Source organism: Sabethes cyaneus, chromosome 3 (genome assembly GCF_943734655.1).
Source record: "Sabethes cyaneus chromosome 3, idSabCyanKW18_F2, whole genome shotgun sequence".
NCBI classification, from domain to species: domain Eukaryota; kingdom Metazoa; phylum Arthropoda; class Insecta; order Diptera; family Culicidae; genus Sabethes; species Sabethes cyaneus.
Window position 1 is genome coordinate 141,752,424 of NC_071355.1, and position 24,700 is coordinate 141,777,123.

At 40.5% G+C, this 24,700-nt stretch overlaps 1 protein-coding gene across 1 annotated transcript; it reads left to right on the forward strand.

Annotated features, from left to right (window-relative positions):
• Positions 1-979: 979 nt before the first annotated feature.
• Positions 980-24,444, forward strand: LOC128743906 (solute carrier organic anion transporter family member 4C1). Its single transcript, XM_053840599.1, has 8 exons — positions 980-1,061; positions 1,131-1,476; positions 7,304-7,524; positions 7,594-8,122; positions 22,895-22,950; positions 23,026-23,514; positions 23,575-23,761; positions 23,817-24,444. Exons 1-8 carry the CDS (start codon positions 980-982, stop codon positions 24,442-24,444), a joined length of 2,538 nt encoding a protein of 845 aa, XP_053696574.1.
• The last annotated feature ends 256 nt before the right edge of the window (positions 24,445-24,700 follow it).

Consider the following 24,700-nt stretch of genomic DNA (forward strand, 5'->3'; position numbering starts at 1 on the left):
CATTCTCAATACGTTGGCAAAAGAAATTTTTCCAAATACAAAATTTTAGCCAAGTTTTTCATTCAATTAAATCTGACATTGTAAAATGGCTATTCAAAAAGTGCGCGGCTATTGAAAAAGTCTCGGATATTTATGTTAGTGAAAGTTATACTACATCCTGAATATGTTGATGGTTGTCACAGGCAATAAAGGTGAAAGTATAAAATTGATGAGTAATCGCACTAATAAAGCATAATTTTATGTAATTATCTTGAATTGAAGTACACCTAACCGCAATGTGTCACGGATGAAAGGCCTATATTATTACAAGAGTGACTGAATTGCATGTTTTCGTAAATTTCAATACTGTTGTCAAAATTTATGTAGTATGTAGTATCCAATCAATATTAGAGCCAAACACCAAGGTTATGACGAGTTTTGTTGGCGTTTAGTTTAATTTCTGTCACAACATTGTTTGTATTTTCCCTTTCATTGCGAACCATTTCTGTTTTGTTAAGGCGAGTCTTGCATTTGATTCACCGTTCGGATGTATTGCAACTTATCGCCCAATTGTATCGCAACGTTGTGCAAAAGTAAGCCTTTCAATATCACATCTTCACAGGGAATCATGTCTAATCGGCCGCTCGGATGGCTGGAGCCAACAATTTTGTCGAACGGGTTCCTCTGAGCCGGCAATTGATAAAGCTTCGGCTATTTTCGGGTGAATCGACCTCTACGAAATAGCGCATTCGTTCGTTCGCCGTTATGATAAGATTAGATATTATCGCCCTTATCTGTGTTATGAGTGTCACGAACGAAGAACAGGTACCTCCCGTCCGTTTATTTTCTACCATTTCAGTTCCCGGTGAATCCGCGTAGTGAAAGTGTTCGTCTGTCGACGTTCCGTGCAATCAATATGTGTGACTATTAGAAAAAGTGTATCATAATTTGCATTTTTTGCATTCACTGCTTATGCGAAACTAATTAAATTGTTACCGAGATGATACGACCAGCGTCTTTAATACGCGACGACGAAGACCGGTTACCGCAGTTCCAGGCCAATGCTAACCACATCAGAAAGGGCAAGTGTGAAGCAAACAATGGTGACGCTCATGGTGTAACGCTGACGGTTGATACTCTGCTCATTCCAGATTCGATCGACTGCGGGATCAGGGCTTGCAACTACTGCAATGGACCAACCTGTCAAAAATTGGGAACATCAACGGCCTTTTTGATTATCCTGTCCTTGGCCGGCTTTGTACAGGGTGGGGTTGAGTCGTATTTCAGAGTTGCCGCCCATCAGGCTGCAAATGAACACGAGTTCGATCCGCTGATTGTCGATTGGCTGCTGGTGTCCAGCGGGATCTCGCAGGGTCTTTTTGCGTTACTGGTGACCTACTGGGGAAATCGGTTACATCGCATCTCGTGGTTGGGCGGAATTTTCATGTTGCAAGCCGTTGGACTGCTATTGCTTATCATACCGACGTTGACTCACAGGTATGTTGCTTTCGTTGTGTACTTCGTGATATCGAAGCAGAGGGGCTTATCGCGATTTCTGCGAATGTATAACGCAATCGCACAGTGTCGTTATCTTGCTACCTTCAGTTTCATGCGTTCTTGCTACGAAAGGGTTAATATGCTGTGTTTTGGGAATATATTTTTATAGATTGTGGCTGATAGTTGATTTACGTGAGAATTCGTAGTAAATTCGGTTGAGTTTGGTCACAGTCATAATTAAATATTCGTTTACTGTGCACACATGTAGATCTTGTGACAATTTTTTTAATTAAGCCATTAAAGTTCGTTTTTTGAGTGAAAAAAGTTCAAAAATATTAAGACGAAAAACCTATATACTTTTTTTTAGATTATTAAATATAAATCTCTGGAGCGAGTTTCAGTTAGACTAATCGTATCTCGAGGTCAACTGGGAAGTGCTGAATGATATTGGCTAAAGAACATTTTACTGAGACTTATTTAACTCTTGTTTATCAACAAACGTCGTAGCGGCTGTTAATACAGGACATACTTCTACAACAGATTGTCTTCAACTCAATGAATGTAGCAATCTATAACTACGTGAACAAAAAAATTACAGCAATTACGTGATAGAAGCTGGCGGTTCTGTTGAATTTTATACTACCCCTTTGCAGAGATTCGAATAAACTAATTTGAGCAAACGATGCAGCAGAATAATATTTGAGTAAATGAAGAGACTCTTATACTTTACAGGCAAAACATGGAATCCTTTCGAGTATACATAAGGGGTATTCACGTAGCGCTTGCTATGTTGCGTATTGCGCATTTATACTGCCGCTATTCGCATATCAGTTCTATCTCCATAGAAACAGGGATTGTTATGCGAATAGCGGCAGTCACACGGAATACACCGTTTACGCAACATATCAAGCGCTAGGTGAATACCCCTATAGAAAAAACAGATACTGTAGCGATAGGTTTAAATTTTTATGCAGTTTCTTAAAGTGATTGTTGTGCAAACGATTAACACGAGGGAGAAAGGTACGATGGGCCAGATGCATTTCTTTGAATCTTTCGAAAGAAGTATAAATTTATTTTCTACTAGAGAACCCGATTTTGGTTACTAGGTAACTTAAAGAAGCAAAGTGCAAGTGCCTTTGCTTGCTCGTAATCATGTTTAATGATAAAGTAAAATGCCCCTAAGCCTAACTTATACAGCAAAGGAACAAATTTTCAAAGAATGGCCTTGTAATTTATCAATAACAAATTGCTTGCGAGGCAATAGGAAATTAAACTCGTTTGAATTAGGGTTTATTTCTAATTCCCGTCGTAGTAAGTAAAGCCATTCCAATTTTCATCATTTGTTGGCAGAATTTAATGAATACTCCAAAAGTTCTTGTGCTGATTTGACTAAAACACACATACCTTCCGATCCGTGAACTTTGAATTAATTAAAAAGCGATTAGTAAAGCATTTTATTGAAATAACGCTACTGACTTTATTTCTTAAATTCGTCGTACCGTTTTAAAATCCGTCCATCAAAATTTTTCTTCGTCTGAAATAAAAATCACAACAATGTTTACGAACGCGCTTGTATTTGTGTAGGACGGCATGATAAATGCTATTCTGCAAAATTTCTGCAGGTTAGGCAAGTTTTCCTGGCTGTAGAATAACGACAATGCCTTGCGTGAGCTATTTTCATATTTCATTTATGAATTTTCTTCTTCGTCGCCCGAAAAAACGTAGGAAATTTGGCTGGTAGGACTTCGTTAATGATAAAAAGCATTTAAATAGATCTCAGCTCAGTTTGATTGATCGCGTATGATAGACAACAAACTAAAATATTAGGAAATAACTAGTTTAGTCCGGACGAAAATCCGGATTTGACATGAGGAAAAAAATTAACCAATTATCGACAAACTCGGAATCTGTTGTCCACAATCCTGACGAGAAATAGCGCCAGAAGAAGGACGGAGATTATGAAGAATTAGAACACTATTCTGATCTAATGATATCCGCGAATTTTAGTAGAAGGTGAAGCAATCTCGAAAAGATTATACCCTAATACCTGACATATGTAGATACGAACATTTCATTTTCTCACATATTTGTGAGAATCAAAGCGCTGTTCAGAAGATGCGTGTCTTATCGATGCAGATAGGGGATAGTTGGAAGGAGCCAAGGCTGGTGAATAAAAACAGCATGTGATGGAGCATTATCATGCAACCAAATCACTTTATGTTACCATTTTTGGTATGCTGGTCGGTTTTTGCCCAAAATTCGAATCAAAATTCGTTATTAGTAGTGTTCAGTATTAATATTTTGCCAGGTTTGAGTAGCTCATAGTGGATTAAATTAATGACCTCCTTCGTACCTAATGGGCAGCATATCACATGTGATTTTTCGATTTTTGTGCCGTGTTTTGATCATGTGGATCCCATGTTTCGACCGTTTTTATCTTTACCATGTCCTAAAAGTCAAATTAAGTCAAACGTATGGAGATGGCATCTTGAGTCACATTCGATTGATTCGAGAGTTGTTGTTTGAGTGTCATCTTCGCAAAAAAAGTGATTGCAGTCCACGGTTCTCCAACTTTTTCGGAGGTTTTCTACGCTCTTCGACTCACACTGTGATTTTGTAAGAGCATGTTAATCGTAAATTCAAACGATAATCAAGCGTAAACAAGCGGTATGTTCAAAACATTTGGAATCTATGCTGCACAATTTTTGTTTTGTTTTGCGTTGAAGTCCTTTGCTAGATATCAAAGGCGATGTAGCCAATAATGCATTATAATGAGGATTACGTTGACAGTTTGCTCGGTTTGCGAATTCCGGTTTCATATTTATGTACTTGAAAACAAAGGGAAGCGGAACGGCCCTGGTTAACCTGGGCTTGTCCACAAACGCCAGCAGAAGATCCAGCGAGAAATCGGGCAGATAAAGATCAACAAGCCGCTGAAAAGACTGACTCTCGGCAGAAATCTATAATCATGGTAAGGAACAAGTACTAATTGCACTTCATTGGATAATTTCTAGGAATTGGGGGGAGAAGAAACTACCAGAGGAGTGGATGAAAGGTTTGTACCATCTAAAAAACAGCGATCGGCTCGATTGCTGTAATTACCGCCACAATACGCTAATCAATGCCTCCTACAAGGGGCTCTCCCAGATCTTGTTACATCGTCTATCCCCAATAGCAAGAGATTTTGTAGGGCAGTATAAGGCGGGCTTTATGGAGGTCTAGTTACTGGAGATCATATTTTCACACTGAAGTACAACGTGCCCACGTGCATCATGTTTTCCTGGATTTCAGGGCAATATACGATACTGTCAAGCGCGAACAGCTATAGCAGATAATGCACGAGAACGGGATTTTGGATAAACTGACGTGACTGATCAAGGCAATCTATTGCGAGTGAAGTGTTACGTTCGTGTTTCAGGGGAACTCTTGAGTCCTTTCGACGTAAAAACGTATCAATTAAAAATCTATTGGATACCAGACGACTCCTTCCTCCACTCAGCTAACAATCGATATTAACAGATTCACCCGATGTAAGAAACTCATAGCAAATAATACCTTTGCTATCCCATCATACACAAAATGCTTTAAAAAGCTATTAAGTCTTACCGACGAAGTCGATAATTGACTTGGATCAACGAACCATTTTTTTGGGTTTCAGATTTTTAAAATGGACTAGTTTTTCATCACAAGTCACTATTCGAAACGAATTTCTTTGAACCTCTCTCAAGCAATATTTTATGTGGGGTTTTGCGATTTTTCATTTGCCAGTTATGCAATTCACGTGGCACCCTTTTTTGTATCTTTCCTGTCGCATATGGAAATAGCTTTTTGTTTCACTTTAAATGTTTCTAATTGCAATCGGGTCTTCGTTCAATATTGTTAGCCCAGGGGAACATTATTGATTTTTAGGCGATTTGCCGGAGCGACTGTCGGAAACGCACTGCTTGTTTCTATCGCACTGACCGAGTAGCCAATAGTCTATCTTCTCGGCGGTAGAAACAAAAATCAGTCATACAAAAATAATACCGTCGCATAGGAGTGTGTGATGCGTATACGAGAATGATTGAATTGTGAGAATAAAACAAAACTAGGTATTAGACTACCTAATATAAACAGCGGGCAGTAGTTTAGTGAGTAAAACAGGGGGGTACCAACCGAAAGAGCGTGGGTGCGAGCCCCACCTGCCGTTGCACTACCCGAAAATATCGGTCTATTTAAAAATTTTCCAGTTCATCCAATTTACCATTCTTCGCAATAGAACCTTCCTTCCTTTTCAAAAAAATTTCCAAGCCATAATCGCCTGCTTTACATCAATGAAATAGCATTTATAACTGTCTTGAGTTAGGTCATGCTCATCATAAACTACTAGAAACAAAAATAAATTGTTTCTGCAGCTCTTTTAAATTAAAAAATATAATACTGTTCGCGAATGCTCGTTATTTGGGAAAACATATGACAAGCGCTCCAAAATTTGTAATGTTTAAGGTCAATTACCTTGACCGGCAGTTATGATTCGATTCTGCTCCTTACCCGTGTCATTTTCACCCCCTTAATTATCGCTGCTCAAACTTTGTTCGTTTCGTTTTGCATCGCGATTCAGTGCTAAAATTTGCAGGTTAGTGGAAAACATGCTTCTGACGGACTGTAACTTAGCATTGCTATATCTATTTGATAGAATGGAGTTGATAAGAGGAAATATTGCAACCAATACCTATATGTAAATGAATTCGGCATCAACTTTTCAAAAGGGCCAATCTGCAAAATGTAAACAAACCGAGTGAGTGGTATTTTCTGCTGGACTAGCGTAGGGAAAGAAACCCTCACTCGGTTTGTTTACATTTTGCAGATTAGCTCTTTTGAAAAGTTGGTGCCGAATTTCATTTTAAATTGTTAAAGAAACGATGTTTTCAAAATATCGGTATCAGAAGAACGAACAAGTTGCAAATCATATGTAATACACAGCAACTTTATTTCTACCAATAATCATTAATTATAGAAACAGCTTCACGATTTCAGCATTGTTACAGTTACAATTTGTTTTTAATTATATCACGATGAAAACTACTTTGTACTTTGGTGATATGATTCTCAGCGCCTTAGGGCACGTGACTTGTTAATTTACAAAATGCCCTTGGGTTGTTATTATGACAAGCACTTCTGCCCCTAGCTTTTATAGTTAGTTTTTATCCTATTGCCTCGAATCACCGTTTTGGTTCGTTATAATAAATCGTAGAAATTGTGTAAGAGATATTAGTATTAGTATAAGATATTCGAAGCACTCCGAATGATGATAGAATAAAAATCCCCGTACGGTTTTATTACCATGCAAATCTTCTTGCATGACGTGAATTTTGCATGTGCTAATTTATGACAAGCTGTTAAGTATTTGCGCTGCCTAAGGTTCGGGTAAGGTTTCAAACGGAATGAATCTTCCACCTCGGCGAAGGGTACCTCAAACATGTGTGGTTTTTACTGACACTGGAATAATATAATAAATATTGTCTTTCTCGACCGAACAGTCAGTCTATCGGTAGTTTTGTCTTTTGAATCTGGTAATTTAATAGAATTACCTTGTTTTTGTTGTGTTCAACAAGAATTCAACAAATCCATTTTCATCGACAAAAATATTCTTCTTTATTCTTCATTTTTATTAGACGTTATTTTTATAACATTATTAGGTTCAATCAGGATGAACCTACTGATTCCAGAGTATATTTGACAACTTTAAGTTAGGGGTAGATTTTCCCCGACTATGAGAATTACTAAATAATTGACAATTTTTACAGACATCTAAGTTTTCCTTAATATTTTTCTGTATCTTTCACAGTTCTGACGATGCTCCAACATTGGCCGCAATACAGGTGAAAACCATTTGTATATTAGAACAGTCAGCCGCCATTCAAGCGGAAAAGCCATGGGCCGTCACAACCTTGGTTCTGATGTTCATAGCCCAGGCACTGATTGGAATTGCCAACGTCGCATTTTACTGTTTGGGTTTGAGCTATATGGACGACAATTTGAAGGAGCATCAAAGTCCCAGCCATATAGGTTAGTGATGTCGATCGTGTGATCGTGTACACTGTTAATCGGTTAATCGTAATTGTATTTATCTTCTAGCATGTGCTCTGGCAGCCCGTATTTGGGGCCATCAGCTCGGATTAGCGATAACACTAGCTGTGGGAGCAACGACGCTGGGTTGGTGGTTTGGTTGGGTGATAATTGCACCCATCATCTTTATCCTCGGCTTTCTGATTGCTCTCTTTCCCAAACGCCTTCTGGCGACGCTCGTCCGACAGGCAGCGGATGATATAATTGAGACGGCCACTAATAATAGCCATCAGTCACTGGCCGGTACTAAGTGGCTGGCAGATATCGGTTTAGCATCATCACTGCGACGCGTTTTCACCAATGGCATTTTGGTCTTAAACGTCCTCTCGCTGGTATTCATCCAAACCGGTGTTATCAATTTCAATGCGCACGAGCAGAACTATTTGCAGTCGCGATTTTTCCTGCCCACCTCCCATGTCAATGGGTTGAACGATGAATGGACCTCGCGTTTGATCACCAACCTGCTGCGGGCGCCGGTTGTTGCGCTTGCCATGCTGGTCGCCGGATTGATCATTGCCAAGGTGAATCCAGGTCCAAGGTAAGTTTGATTTGCCTATTAGTAGCTTCACTGGTTCTAAAAACAAGCGGAGCATTTCTCTTATTATAGTTATGCAGCGGTTGCTGAAAATAAGATGTTCATAAAACAAATATCATTGTAAGCGTTTTTGGCGACAATGTTAAACAGGGACGTTTAAAAATGCTTTACATCACTACTCTGGAAGAACACTACACGACGCCATTTGAACAGAAACGACTAAGAATGTTAAAAAAAATCACTGTCTTTTTATTTCAGATTTCAATGCCACAGACTTTTCCACATATTTTAATATTAATTTTGTAATTATTTGACTAAGAAAAGTGGCTGAATAACGATCATACACTTATGTATTCCAGTGTGGCGCGGAACAAACTCACCATTATAAAATGTCGTTATCAAAATAAGCGGAAAAGTTTGAAGAATTGAAATTTGATACAAAAAAAAGTGATTTTTTCAACATTTTAGTCGTTAATGCCCCCTTTATGAAAGGTCGGTCTGTGACAGGCTAAATCTTTACCTTGCAGCAGATACTTCAAAATTGCCGCGACTTCCGAATCCTTGCTCATCATTAGTTCATTGATTTCAAAGCCGCATATGGTAGCCGACAAAAGCTGTGGAAAATTTTGGACAGAGTCGATTTTTCGTGGAAGCAACAGGGTCCAGGGTCTGGCATTCAAAGCATAACTAAACTTTATTTTTGCGTGACTTAGTAGAATACGAAAGATGAATGAGAGGAAAATCGAAACTATTTTCACAATCTTGTTTTCGAGAATACACACTGATAAAGTTTGCAAGTCTTAAGCAAAATGCTTATCTGTCGGAATAAAGTTTATATTGATCAAACTCGTGTTTCTAGTCTTTGACCTTGAAATGCGGTCAGGCATTAATATTAATATTTTTTTTGAAATGATGGTTCTGCAATTGATGGAGGGACGGCAGGGGAAGGTGGTTCGAAAAGGGAAGAAACTTGAACGAAATGCATGAACTTGAACGAAATGCATGATGCCAGTCAAATGAGTACAATCTGGCAAAAAGCTGAACTGGACGCATAGAAAACCCATAATTCGGGACAGTTGGCATCGGCATTGCATACGTGTTTGTGTACATTCATATTCTAATATACACACACTAGTATGTGGTAGTTCAACTTTAACTCGGCAGAGAGCATTGCTGTTACTCACTCTCGACTTTTGGCAGAGTTGCTAGTCTTCTTGATAGAATGTTTTTGATTTAACGCACCTCAATATCTTCCTCCTTAGATCTCGGTCCCCAGTTTCGATTTTTTTGAAAGTTTATTTCCGCCTTTCCACACCTAGGTTCTGCTTATAACACTTCAGAACATTACACACTGTAGATTTTGGCATTTTTAGCACTTCTTAAAAAAGCGCTTGGTCTTACACTGAAGCAGCAAGAAGTTAAGGCTCAGACACAATGCATACGGATTTGACTACGTTGCGGCAATTTGACAGTTTTCTCTGGGTTGTCTGTCAAATATCCGCAACGTAATAAAATCCGTATGCATTGTGTCTGGGCCTTTAGACTTGAGAGAGTGAAGGAGTTGAGCCATCGATCCTCCTACTAGCACAGTTGTTATAAACCAGTTGTGGCAATTGATTTAGAACCAATTTCAGTCGTAAATAAATTTCTTCAACTAAATGTGCCTAAATTGTGCTGCTTGAGCAGACACCATGAAGCAGCACCTTCCACAAATAATGGTTTAAGCTGCTGTTATCGTGGATGGACGCATTTCAATCGTTTTCATTAAGCCTGGTGTCAAAACAATCGTGAAATATTATCGGGAGAGTGTTCTGGACGCTGCATTGAAGCCGTGGGCAGAAAAACATTTCTGTCGCAGACCATGGACCCTTCAACACAACGATTGAAAAACAGCGTTCCGAATTTCATTTTGACCACACAAAACAAAATCCTACTGACTCTATCGAGCAGCATCGCCTAGTCGAGATTTGAACATAAAACGACTTGTCAGACCAGCATCGTACTTCGAAGCTAACTGGGCGGTTGATCACACAATGACTTTTGAATTCACTAGATCAGACGCAAATTTAGAAAGCTAGGTTCTAGCTAAAAAATACACCAGCCTCGAGATGCTGAAATAAGCCTTGCTTATCCTGGTACGATTTCCTCAGGATTTGATCAGCATAATAAGGTTCCGCCAGTAAAATCGGTCCATGACTGTCTGTTTCAAATATTTTGACTGTCCCACACTTTCCAGGTTAGGCTCCACTTGGTCTAACCAACGAGTACGCGTTCGACGAAGAGCTGCGCCAGCTCGTGGTTCATCCTTCTCCTTTACACACCGTTCTCACATACACTACCAAAGATGGCCCTAAGCACACGACGTTCAAAAACGGCCAGTGCTTTCAAGTCCCCGTCGAGTATTGTCCACGTTTCGTATCTGTAGAGGACCACCGGCAATATTAGCGATTTGTACATGGTACATTTGGTAAGGGGTGAAGCTTACCAGACCTTAGGTTCTTGTGAACTGTGGAGTCCGCAGTAAGCTCGGCTTCCGGCAAGAATACATTTGTGTATTTCTCTGCTGTAGTTGTCGTCTGACGTCTTCAACGACCCGAGGTGTACAAATTCGTCTACCACCACCACCTCGAACTCGTCCCTGTCGACTACCATACTATTGCCTATGCGTGCTCGATCGCGCTCGGTTCGTCCTGCAAACAGGTACCTACTTGGTTTTAGACGTGTTCACCACTAATCCAATCTTTACTGCTTCACGTTTAGGTTGGGTATACTGCTCCGCAACCGCTTAGGATGTTTTTCCGACAATGTCCACGTCGGCAGCGAAACCGATAAATTGGCTAGATTTATTGAAGATCGTACCCCGCATGTTAAGACCCGCACATTAGATAACACTTTCTAGCACAATATTGAGCAGGAAACAGAAAATACCATCGCCGTGTGGAAGTCTCCTGTGTGTTTCAAGCGGGCTTGATAACGCGCCCGAAATCCTTACACAACAGCGAACACCAGTTATCGTGACCTTAAACAATCTTGTTAGCTTCCCGGGAAAGCTGTTTTCGTCCAAAATTTTTCATAGCCCTTCACGATCGATAATATCATAGGCGGCCTTGAAATCTATGAAAACGGACTAGGGACTTGGTATTCGTGACAATTTTGGAGGATTTTTTGCAGCACATCGCTGCGACGCCATCCAGACGCATTGTGGTTATTGAGCAGCTTGATGGCTTCGATCACTTCACCTATTGTGAGGGTTGGCACATCACCATCATCTGCCGTACTGATGTAGTCATTCTTCCTGCTGTTTTGGTATTCCGTCTCCGTGCCATTCAGGTGCTGATTGTAGTGCTACTTTAACCTTTCAATCATTTATTTCAATCGTTTATTATACAAGATCCCTCCGTCTTTATCTCGACATGTTTCGGCTTGCGACACAAAACCTTTGTTACGTTCCATTTCTTGTAGAACTTACACGTTTCCTGAGAATGATACAGCTGTGCCATGCCCTAGGACTGTATTTCTTCCAGGCGCCACTTCTTATCCTGGAAAAACTGGGTTTGCTGTCTTCGTTTTTATATATTTCGTTCCGCGTTTTCACGGGTCCGCTGCTGCAGCTTCGACGTTCGCGCTGCATTCTTCTCATCTAACCTTGGAACCCAATGGAACATTCCGCTGCGCCGTTGATGGGTGCTTTAACGCTATCCTAGCACTCCTCGAGAGGAGCTACGTTTAACACTTCCTCACACGGCAGCGCGGCCTCAAGACATTGCGACTCAAATGTATTGAGCGTAAAGTGAAAAATTAACGTGAGTGCGTTGAATAGGTACACCCACCAATTCAACGAGGGTGCTAGTCTAGGCTGAAAACTCGAGGGTGGATTGTGGTCGTGCTGTTTGGCAAACCGTTGGTTCTCCACCGACAGTGTTCCGGGGACGCATTTACCCCGAAGAATTATTAGCCGTTGTCAACATCGGCTGCGGTACTGCCATCCAGCGCTTACGACGCGCTGCCACTGGACACACTGCTCGCCTAGAAACTACGTGGGAGCTTCCGACCGCCGTTGGATACCCGTAATTCCAGACTCGGTAAGCACTCACGCGAGAAGAACAAAGCCTTTAAAAGGTGTAAACGCATCAGATAGCAAGTTAGTGGGGCCCAAGAAAAGCTAGCTAGAATTTGCACAAATCTAAATTGTTGGTTTGAAAACGGTTTGAAAGTTGAAGTGGAATAAAACGAAAGTGCAGTCGAGAAAAGTAATAAAGTCATTTTGATCGGTTCGTTAACATTCGCCTTGCTCGATAAGTATTCGCTCGCAGATAATTCTTGATAGTCCGCCTCCATGGTAAGTGAAAAATAAGTAATCGTGGTTCTGATTTGGTCTGTGTTCGTTGTACGAGTCACGTAGTAATTTGGTAGGCTTTGTGGTTTAGGTACGTTACACCCGCCCGGTAGTAACAGTCTCTGGCCGATCATTGACGTGCTCTAGTGGCCTTCTCTGTTTCAGGGAAGTGGTGCTTAAGACACTATAGTTGCTGTAACTGCCACGTTCGAATACGAACGATATGAATTTGTACGAACGCAAGGCGAAGTTGCAATTTTCACACATTCTATAGTTAGAAATAAGATTTTGACGTAGGACTACGTCTTTCAGGAGGGTAGCTGGTATAGGGGGTAATCCCAAAAAATCTTTCTCAAAAAGTGGTCAGGTGAACGCTTAGTACGCTTCGAATAGCTTAGTGGTTTCCCGATCGATTTTCAATATTCTTACACCAATCGATTGGAAAATCTTCTAAGAATTGGCTCAAATGAAGAAATGTATGGATTCTTGATGTTGAACTATTGAAAAATTAATAATAATGAACCTATGTTTTACCAGAATTCTCGTTTCGTAATTGGTTGTTGGAAATGACGTCATCAAAGTGGAAATGCGTTTTCACGCTTCGTCTTATAATTCAGTCAATTTTCAATAGATTTCCAAGAAATTTACACCAATTGATCGGAAAATCGATTTATAAAATATTGGAAATATAGAAAACTATTGATTTTCAATGCGCGTCATTGAAAAATTGAATTATTTTCATATTTTTACCTTCCCTCGTCAGTGCTTCCCTAGCACGGATGACAGAAATATATACGACATGAGCTATGGGTTAAGCTTTTTTATGATTGTATCTAATTTACGCCCTATAGAATCCGATTGAAAATTGTTGAGCTTCAGCTGTTGCTGCTTCCCCAGATAAGGCAACGAAGACATCCAAATTCACCAAGCGAGGCGCCAACAAACCGAAGAATCTATCGACTCATCCGCCAGTGAACGATATGGTTTTGGCTGCTATGCCTTTTACTGCGCATCGTCATTCGGTCAGCGGCTTTCGTTGGCGACACATCGGCAAGGCAGTTTTCGAGACCTTGCGACACATCGGACAGGCAGTTTTCGAGTCACATCCGTGGCATAATTTTAAAAATTGTATTTGAAATATTGTTTGCTTTACGGCGCACATCGTCGACAGTTGGTTGTGTTCATCGGCTGCTGAGGAAAGGAAAGTATGCTGTGTTGGAGCTGGAGCACTCGTGTCGCTGCCGTGATGGAATATCTGGCTGCTGAAGTTCTGGAATTGGCAGGTAATATGCTGCTCGCGACAACAAAACGACCAGAATTATGTCGAGTCACTTGCAGTTGGCCACCTGGCCTGGACTGGTATTTCATTGTGACTCATGACCATACACGAACGGCTTCGTCGATCGCATAGCTGCAGAGGCTTTCTGGCTGGTCCGTTGCAACAAGCCGTGCCTGGTTAGCGGTTATCGGTACTTCAATTTACCGAAAAGAGAATTACGTTAGGTGCGTTAGTGCAAGTTAATTGCAAGTTAGAGTTATGATAATCAAACAATCGGTCCTTTTCACACAACGATTGAAGAGTTTATTATATTTTCCTGCCCTAACTGGGCATACCATAATAACACAGGTAACGAAGGAAAAGTTGAACTTTTTGCCGTTGCGGAAACCAACACATGGCGGGTATAAGTTTACTGATCACGGGCGACGTTTTCTGCCAATTCCAAAACGTCTGCAACTTGTAAATGCTTTATTATCAGTGTTCCTCTTTTGTAAACTGCAGAAAAGTTTTGCGCAATTTTTTCAGCTTTTTGAAAATTCGCGCGTACCGCGCGTAGCGATTACCAGAGGAAAAGCACTATTCAACGTAGAAACAGATCATGAAAATTTATTTACTGTTTGGTTTAGTGTGACTGCGATTCGTTTTAATAAAATAGGATGTAACTCCAAAATCGGTTGAGGATTGAACGTATACAATGTTACTACTTTGATAAACGTTGCGTATGTAGGTTGTATACATGAAGAATCGTATTATTAAATACATGGGTACATCCTACTATCGCTACAAAGAGACTTACGTAGTCCTACGTCACATATGCGGTCATGTCTTGTGCACAACCCCAGATTTTTTATCCTTTTCGAAACCAGCTTGATGGCTTTTTGCAATTTGCATAGGTTACATATTAAGTGCCGGACCTTGAACTAATGAGTGTCAAAATAAAGAATGAAAAAAAAATTCAAGTGCATCGAAATTGCGAAAAAAATTGGATCTAAATTGAATCAATATTAATGAATGTAGTAAAATATTAAATAAAATATTGTTAGATCGACATGTTGGGTTGGCGCTTGGATTATTTAACTAACATCCTATCATTATCTGGGTTTGTAGTGTCGCGTTTCCTACCACTAACAGCTTTTTGCTTGATAATTTGATGCTTATTAAACGTTCCGGTCACTTAAAATACGGTTGAATGCACGGTTCCGAGCTGTTAACTGATCCATCGACGAGAAGCATTTGAATTTTCGAAGTGAGTGTCCATATTTGCTTTTTCTTGTTCCATAAATATTAAAATAAATGTTTTTAAATTCTATTTTTTCCAAAAATATTTTCAAAGCAATCTAAAATCTTATATAAATATTTGAAGAATTTTTTCTGATTTTCGAAAGACTGGTAAATATTTTTTCAGTGCATAATTTTTTCATGTTTAGAGATCGAGTTCATGATCTTAAAAATCTAAACTTAAATATACCTAATTTTAGAGCAACCGATAGTTTTCGTGATACGATTTTTCAATGAAAATAGTGCATGTTTCCTCCTATCGAACGTGCTGGTAAAACAACATTTTGGCTTCAAGCTTTTTACCTTCAGTTGCCTTCAAAGCAACTAAAACCTAAGAAAGCCGTTTGAAAAGCCGTTTGTAGACAACAATTTTGCTGATTTAAGCACTGCTAAGTACCATTTTTTCTATGCCATACGGCTGCTATCGCAATGCCGCAATAATAATAACAACGAGCACCCATATGCTAGCCACAGGATGCCCAGTAAACCACAGATCGTACATTAGCGTAAATATCTCTCGGCAAAAATGGAATCCTAAACAAAGATTATTGAAACAAGCACAAGTTGATATTCGATATACAGAAAGTGTAACTTACTGCTATTTACTGTCGACTTTTAGCAAATAGCAGGTGTATAGAACTATGAAATCATTCGCATTCAGTTAAAAACATGTATTGAGCATTTCTCAATGTAAAAATGTTAACTGAGTTCCCCTTCTATTCCGGACTTTTCAAAATTAACGTACAGTTTGTACTAAAAAGTTGTTGAGTTTCATAAAATTTCCTTTATGGACGAATGGAAATTTTCTGATTTTTTTAAACACCACACGCTATGTCCGAAGGTACTTGTTAGTTAACTCACATGCACCTCAGATTTTTCTTCACAGGATGTTAGTATTAATCAAAACAATTAATTTAGGGAAGGTCTTAAAATATTCTATCTTGCGTTTTTTGAAAAATTCAATTTTCAAGTTTATTTAGGGGTCATCCCCTCTCAAGAGATCATATTCGTTGTAATCGACCACCTCCGATTTCAACCAAATTCGGTATAATTGCCTATTCCGACCCCACATTTAATTTCTCAAAGTTTTGTATGGATTGAACAATCCCCCTTGCAGTGACATGCAGTGAAAAATGAGTATTTTCGAAAATCTGGGAAAAATGGAGAAGCTACACTGTAAGGGGGATTGATCAACCCGTACAAAACTTTGGGAAAATGAAGGTGGGGTCGGAATGAGCAATTATACCAAATTTGATTGAGATCGGATGTGGTCAACTACAACGGATATGATCACTTGAGAGGGAATGACCCCTAAATAAACTTGAAAATTGAATTTTTCAAAAAACCCAAGATAGAATATTTTAAGACCTGCTCTAAATTAATTGTTTTGATTAATACTAACATCCTGTGAAGAGAAATCTGAGGTGCATGTAAGTTAAATAATAAGTGCCCTTAGGCATAGCGTGCACCACCTGTTTCGAAAATTCTTAACTTCTAAGATAAGTATCATAAAACAGATTTTCTTAGAAATGTAGAAAAAATATTTCCTGGAAAAAGTTTTTCACTAAATTTTGCCCTGAGGGGAAATTTCTACACAAAAAAAAAGCAAAAAAAAATCATAGATCACGGCAAACCTTCTTTCTTGTGCGCCAATTCTTAATTATTCAGTAGTTAAAAATTTGCTCGATTTCACGATTTGTATTTTCTGTTTTGAAAACTGACACGCGTCTTTAGTTTAGAACTTTCATACTTTCAACAGCAGGAGATCACTCATTCACCATCATTCAAGTTTCGAATTTGTATGGACGGCTAACGATTTCAGTTCAGGTTAGGTATACGTATAACTTTCCAACTATTAACTTCCAGGATTTCCGGTGATGCGCAATGATGCTGACAGGCTATTATGTTGATGATCGGGCTGTTGATTATAATGAGTATGATAATAGTTTAGAAAGTCAACCCTTCTGCTGGCACTACGGTAGTAATTATTAGTGGACACCCACGGGTGGATTAAATGGTCAGCGCTTCGACGACAAAATCCTAGAAATGACTTCGCAGCATTCGTTCTAGTTAAGACATTGTTTGTAAGCTTTGGCACTGGGTTTTTCTTTATCTAAACACAAACACTAAGTTGGATGTTTTCTGTCGACTCAAACTTGATAGGTGCTAATAGAAATTTTCTATATCACTTCGACCCGAGTTATTGCGTGGCTATCCTCTACGTAGTTCAGTCACGTTATAAAGTAAAAACCTGTTTCGTCTAACGACAAAAACAAAAACACAGTTTTTTTATAATACTTCAACCACCTTAAAGTGTAGGTATACACTTTTAGAACTCGCGGTTGAAGGCACGAACCAGTGCCTCTGTGAAAAGTTGTTTTACAACATATCATACAATCGTTCGTCGGAGAATCACGTTACTCGGCTCTACGCACTACATTTGGCATCATTTTCGCGGTCCCAGGCACCCACTCGAATCTGATCTCGAGAGTGCGACGCAAATCCGCGACCCTATCATACAGAAAACTCACGTTACTGCAGCCGACACGAAACCGCGATGCGAACCGTAGCGAGTCTAATCGGAGACTAAATCGCAATGACCGGTGAGGATAATACCGGCCGCCGCGCCGCTGCTGCTGTACGGGCGATAGAAATTTCACCAGCGATAACTGACCGCTGAAACGTTTATGATCGACGACGCACTCACTGACCGCGGAATGAATATTGGTAGTCGTACGAACGCTTTCTTACAGCCGCCGTTGGGTCATCGAGAAATTACTATACAGATAAAGAGGCTTACCGCAAGACAAGTTTTTATTATTTAAGTTGCATATTGAAAGGAGGCTGGATAGAACTGGTCGCCGTCATGAGCAATCTGCGGCAATTTACCACTTGCTGGAAATAGGCCTGCAGTGACTCTGTCACGTGACTTGCCATTCTGCTTCGTCGTCAAAATAATTTTTATATTGGCCGTTTCGCACAGAACTTTTTGGCGGGATCGAATTGAATCTGTCTGTGAAAAACTGCCTTGTTTTCCCTAGCAGTGTGATCTGAATTTTTCCGTAGTTATCAGTTTCTGCTTCGACTAGTTTGGGTCACATAAAATTACACTTTTTGTGTTGATACTTTGTCTTGAAAAAGAAAACTTGTTTTTAATTTTGTTTGTGTTTAAACATCTAAAAAACAAAAAGCCTCCAATGAATTTAAAAGCTTTTTTATTCAAATTATCAATTATGATTAGCTGGCAGGCTCAGCGTGAAACAATGTAGGTTCGCTTGCAGTGCATAATTGTTGCAAATTTGGGCGCCACAGATTGACTTAAAACTTTAATGACTTTTTTTGCCATTTGACACACAGAGCGTCTCAGAGGCTGATAAGAATATTTCAATTTTCTGAATGGAGTTCAAGTTTTGATTAGTGTATAAGTTCATCATGTATGTATTATATAACTGCTGCTGGTCAGATAGCGGTTAATAACCTGAATGAAATGTTCGAGAGACGTCATTATAAGCCGGTATGAAAATTAATGTTTTAAAAGTATTAGATGCTTAATGTTCTGAAACTCGATGTAGATGCTCTAATATTTCCATCCGTGCATATCATATATCGAGTCTGTCCTTCCGTGCATATCAAAATCAAACTGTCTTTATTAGTGCATTAAGGTTCTTATCAGGCCGTTGACATCTCTATATGAATTCGCAGGGTTTGTTTGTGACACCAATTTTGAGCCCGCTTCGTTGCGAGTCCACAATAAACCTCGCCTCGGATAAGAAAGTGTTCGTGAATCGTACGCACCAGCTTAGATTAGATGAATATGTATTAGTTTCAACTTCGTATGAAGCGTATGGGAGGTGAGCTGTGATTGTAGTCACAAAAATATGGCTGTCATAGGCCAGGTAAAAATCCTGAAATCTATTGTTGGTGGCCAGCACAAAGAACACCAACATGAACCAACAAAACGATAAGCATAAGAACCAGGCCTATGACAGGAAGCCATGGTTTTGTTCCCCGTTCCTCGGAAAACCATGTTTTTGCATTTTCTGCCACAGCTCATTTCTTTGGACTGAAACATACGCTGCCTTAAAGTCCACAATCAGATGATGAGTCTACTAGTTATACTCCCGGAACTTGTCTATTAACTGATGCAGGGTAAACATCCGTCGTGGAGCGACCCTCCCGAATACCGAATACTCGAATACCTCTCGAAGCTCGGTACTCGCTGACGAAGAACTCTGCTAACGGTCTCAGCCTATATTAAAGGCAGAATTGAGGAATGTAATACCTCGATAATAGTGACACCCGATTCGATGCCCTCTTTTGAAAATAAGGCAAATAGGCCGTTTAAACCACTCCTCCGGAATTAGTTCTTCCTCCCAGATCCTGGCAATGATCCGGTGGATTGCTTCGTACAGCCGCTCGCTCTCTTCTTTTAGAAGTTCAGGCTTGGTACCGTCCTTTCCTCTCCATTCAACAACAGTACGCGCAGGTTGCCAGCATTATCGTTACATAATACAGGCATGGCAAAATTCCTGCACCTCCTCGTTTTGTAGAAACTTCGTGTGTCGTTGCAGGCGAACCTCTCCTCTGCGCTGGCAAGCACGTGTTCCTTGTACTCGCGTGTTTAAGACGGTGGATTCTGTTTTATAGTCTCTCTATACCTTTCTCTGTGCTACACGTTAAGCCGCAGTGAGCATGCGGCTCCTGGACTGATTCTTCTCGTCTGTCCCACTCTGGCATCATTTGGCATTAAGCCAGCTGCTACGCTGTCTTCCACGCGTCGTACCTACCATCTGCCTCGCAGTTGCTCCAATGGCATCATGGAGATTCCTCCATGGCTCACCTTTATCTTCTTCCCTTTCTACCTGCTGTTCTGCGAATCGTTGATCAAGCTTTCTGACGGATTCGCCTGCCCCGCCATCTGCCGTCAACCGCTGGATGTTGAAACGTAGCGTCCTCTCAGTGCCAACGGTTAACTTTGAAGTCGAAGCTAGGTAGCGACTGAAGTCGAAGCGATTGAAATGGCGTAGCTGACCGGTGATTGGGCTAAAGGTGCTATAGTTGGTTCGCCGATGCGGTACGCGCAAGAATCAACAATTACGTAGAACACGACTTTGAGCGTGTTTGTTAAGGTTTGAGAGTAAACGTGGGCAATTCACTCTCGAGGTCAGCATAATGGCGACAGCTATTGCTCTGATTTTCCAGGAGTCAAGATCGATGTGTCTGCAGCGTTGTTCATTTCATAGCAGGGCAGCTGAAAGGGGTCGTTCCAGGGCAATTTCCGAAGAGTGAAACGGATGAATCTGCGCCGCACTGATTCGTTTCGATCAACTCCATTTTGATAATAAGGATTCCACGTTGGGGCGCAGTTATCATGGCTGAACCGGAAAAGAGCGCAGTAGGGAGCTTTGAGACAATAAATGTCGTGGAAGTTCTTGGCGATCCGCATCATAAATTCCAAGTTCCTGCAGGCCTTGTCGACAATAAATGCGATGTGCTGTTTGAAATCAAGCTTAGAGTCAAACAGTATTTCCAAGTCCTTGACACAGTTTTCGCAGCGTAAAGGCACGTCTGATAGAATGTAGTCAAAGACGAGAGGTCTTAATTTCCTGAAGAATGTAATTATTTCACATTTCTCGGAGTTTAGCAGCATGCTGTTATCTGTGCACCGGTTCGCAAAAATCGAAAGCTGCTCTTGCAGGAACACGGCTTTGGACGGACTATCAACCTTGACTACAACAGACGTGGGAAAATTCCAATTTGTGTCCAAACATAGTTCAACCCGCCAGCGTTGATGGAGTTTGAAATACGTCGCATGTTTAATAAGGGGGTTGTGGAGTCTCTCTTCTATCCAGTCCGCTGTGGTTCAAAGGTTCATCGTTACCGGTGATCCACATGACCAGAAAGGATGGGTTGGTTCGAATCCGGTTATAATTGGCTCCATTTATAGCATGGTTCGATCCGTGGATCCCCCAGCTTGGATAAAAGGTTGCGGTACACAACTTCTTAAGCGTTGCTTCAATGACCCTCTCTTACCTAATTTTTAGCTTTTACCCATTTATATCTTGTTTCCGTTCTGTATGGAACTCTATCAATACCTTAGTTTGTTTACTTTCTTCTACCTTCCCTTATATTAATTGTAAAAATTTATTTATTTATTTTATTTATTTGCAGTCAATCGTGTGTAGACCGTGATACAAGCTTAACCTAATGTTATCAATCGATTACATATTCTATTTATGTTTGCTCGTTTCTGCTAGTTTTCTGTTGTTATTGACTTGAATTACTTATTGTCCTAAAATATTGCTTCAATTTGGTTTTTTTAATTGTGAAGTCAATAAAATTACAATGTTGGTTGTATAGCACCATCATTTGATTTATGGGCCCGAATTTAGCATAATTAGTTCGATAATGATCCGTGGCAAATAGTGTACGAACACGTAAATTTCTAGTAGGTGCGTAAAAATTTAATTTAGATAAGAGTTCGGCAGAGTCAATACGTTGTGAGACTATGTCATTAACAAATGAGACCATTGCAAATTCACGTATATCGTATATCAAATATATCGTTATAAAAATTTCCATAGGTTCTCTCGAGCCTGTCGTAGAACACGTCCTTAGCATTATCTCATCTTAATTTCTCATTTGTCGGAGCGTATACGCTGATTAGGCTGTATTTGAAGAATTTTTCCTTAATTCTTAACGTCATCTGCGGGTCTCCACCGGATAGCTCATTGCATTTGCTTTCCACTATGAAACCACTACGAAACCGACAGCTTGTCTGCTGTGCGGAACTCCCTGTCTACGAAATGATGTCATCAAACTTTCTGAATAGCAGCAGGCTCTACTCTGACCCGATATAGCTCTCGAGCAAGCAAGCCAGCTTGTGCTGCTTCATGGAGAGTTCTGACATTTCAGCTACCATGTTTCCAATCGTTATCCGTTAATCGTTTCCTTGTTCTTTACTGTGACCTATGCGGATTAATCTGTTCCGTATATCCATTTTCGTTTCTCTTGGTAAATCAGGGTTTCGGTATACAACCTTATCGGGAACGCGATAGCTATATCCTGCTGGTGGGTCTGCCATCTTAGGAGTAACTTGTGGGATACAACGTTTCATTTTTAGTCGCTTGCTCCGAGACAGACGCTCCTTGAGCCGCCCCTAACCTGGGGAACAGACGTTCAGATTCACACCACCTAACTTAGCTGCTCCAGTATTTACATGAAGCATTTCCAGGTATGGCAATCAATCGTTGTCATTGATTTAGATTTTCGAAGAGGCGCTAGGCAGGGGCTTGAGAGAACCAGAGCTATATTTGACGCTCCTTCCAGGTTTTTTACCCGAATAATCAAGTTTAACAGTCACTTGCATAAAATTCGAACGCATAACAAAATGGTAGACATGCAAACATAAAAGTCAATTGATCTTAGTCAAGAAAAATTAATCTCAATTTTCTCTAAAAGACACAAAAATTTAAGATCAAATACAAATACTAGATTATTTTATAAGCTTTCAAACAAAAGAAGGGAAGCAGAGAATTTATTCGGGCCGTCCTGAACGTATTCATGGTACCGCCTTTGAGAACATTTGGGTTTGAGAAAAACACGATTGAAGTTTTCATTCACTGTGAATTGCTCACTTAATACGTGTGGTTGTGTAAGATGCATTCACCCATATTTCATTTTTAAAGCAATATAGCCTTTTCTTAGTGACATATTGCAAAACATTCAAATGTGATCTTTGAAGACTATGCAAGTACAAAGTATAACACATGAATGATCCGTTATGATTTTCCTTTATAAATGACAGCTAACGCTGATTGCCGCGCCGTCCGCACCTCAATTGACCAATTGACCTTTATCTCTCGTTTTTCAATTCACACAGGAAAATCGCAGGCTGGAATATCTTTACGGGATTAGTAGCCGTAGGTCTCTTTGTCGGTAAGTTTAATTGTTCCGTACTGCCTCTGGCACATTGCACAAACGTGTAATCTACAATGATCAAATCAATTACAGCGTTCATCTTTCTGTCGTGCGAGAACGAACGAATCGCTGGCGCCTACCGAGGAAGACTGACTAAGCCGTTCTGCGCGTCAAACTGCGTTTGTCCGGAGAATGTCCCCTTTTCGCCCGTCTGCCCGCAAGAGAGCGTGTTCACCTACTTTTCTCCGTGCCATGCTGGATGCCAGAATCGAAGCGAAATCAACAACATTGTTGTGTACACGGATTGCTCCTGCGGCATCGATACGGAGCTAGTACTAGCCGAGGGTGGACTAGCTACCGAAGGGGCATGCGGGATGGCAGACTGCCAAAAGTATTGGATTATTTTTCAGGTGCTGACCGTAGTCGTCGCCATTCTGCTGGGATCAACTATTATAGGCAAACTGATTATTTCGATTCGAGCTGTTTTAGCTCAGGATAAAGCACTAGCACTCTCGGTAGAGCTTACTTTGGTAGGATTGATCGTGTATCTGCCGGGAACAGCTGCCTATCAAGCAATTGCCAGTGAGTATGATTTGAGTAGAACCCAGGTTTATATGCGTAAATATTTTTAATGTTCAACAGTTAGTGCGTGCCAATTTTGGTCTTCCGATCAACGCAGATGTTTTATCCACGAAACACCGTTCTTTGGAACTACTCTTAACATCCTAACAGCAGCTTTGATTGCAATCGGTGTCATTTTTGACGCACTGGTGTTTTATTTTGTAAAAGATCTACCTTTGTATGGTGATGATCCTGAAGATGCATATCGGTAAGTTTACTTATCACTTCAACCGGTTTCATTCACTAATGCTACCCTTTTTTAGTCCAATCGAAATGAGACTTATCACACAGCAAGCACGAATGAGCTCCCGTCAGACTACCTCACCGGACAGCGAAATCCAACCATTTTCCGTTCATCAGGAGGAACAAGAACGCTTGCAACGGGAACAACGCGAATTGGACCCATCGGCTCAATCCAACAGTTTACTTCAGGCCTCGACAATCGTTGCCCAAGATGTACCGCTGATTCAGTCCATTCAGAACACTCAGGAAAATTATCCCCATACAGCACGGTCGGTGTCACCGATTGCTGGTCCCTCTGCGATCTACGCTCAGGTCATTCGCCAGATGCCGACACGAGAGTCCTCCAGTGATTTGGATGAGCGGCTGGATTTTCGAATGGCCAGCAATTTACCACCCGATAAAACGGATGACGGTAACGATGACGACGATGACGATACGGACTACGAGGAGGCTGGCAAAGCAAACGGACCGCTGTCGGGCTTGCGAGATTACTCTGGCATGAATCCGGCTACCTTTGGGGCGGGCTCAAGTGCCACCAGAGATTTGGATTCCGTCCAATCCAGTACCGTTAGCAGCCCCGGTGGGTTCGGGTACACGAGAACGAGAAGTCGAGACGGGCGACCCATGAGTCCCGAAACGGACTTTTAAACTCGTAGGAAAAAAAGTTGTAGTATTAGCAGGTTGTTAGACGGACAGCGCATTTATAATTGTTATTTTAATGTCGATTAGTTGTTATGAACCGACCTTCGCGATAAATGATAAGCCGTGTGAATATTTTGTAATATCCAAAAATATTTTAAATCCTAATAATGTATTTGTTGTTTTAAAGCATAAAAATAATATTCAATTTAAAACACATGGATACTTACTTCGGTACTTACAAATTTCTGTTTAAAACTCCTTA

Bases quoted from the DNA above. Each gene is read 5' to 3' on its own strand.
- LOC128743906 (XM_053840599.1), top strand. From the start codon at position 980: ATGATACGACCAGCGTCTTTAATACGCGACGACGAAGACCGGTTACCG. The intron at 1,062-1,130 runs GCAAGTGTGAAG...TGCTCATTCCAG, and splicing joins TGCTAACCACATCAGAAAGG to ATTCGATCGACTGCGGGATC. The intron at 23,762-23,816 runs GTAAGTTTACTT...ACCCTTTTTTAG, and splicing joins GATCCTGAAGATGCATATCG to TCCAATCGAAATGAGACTTA.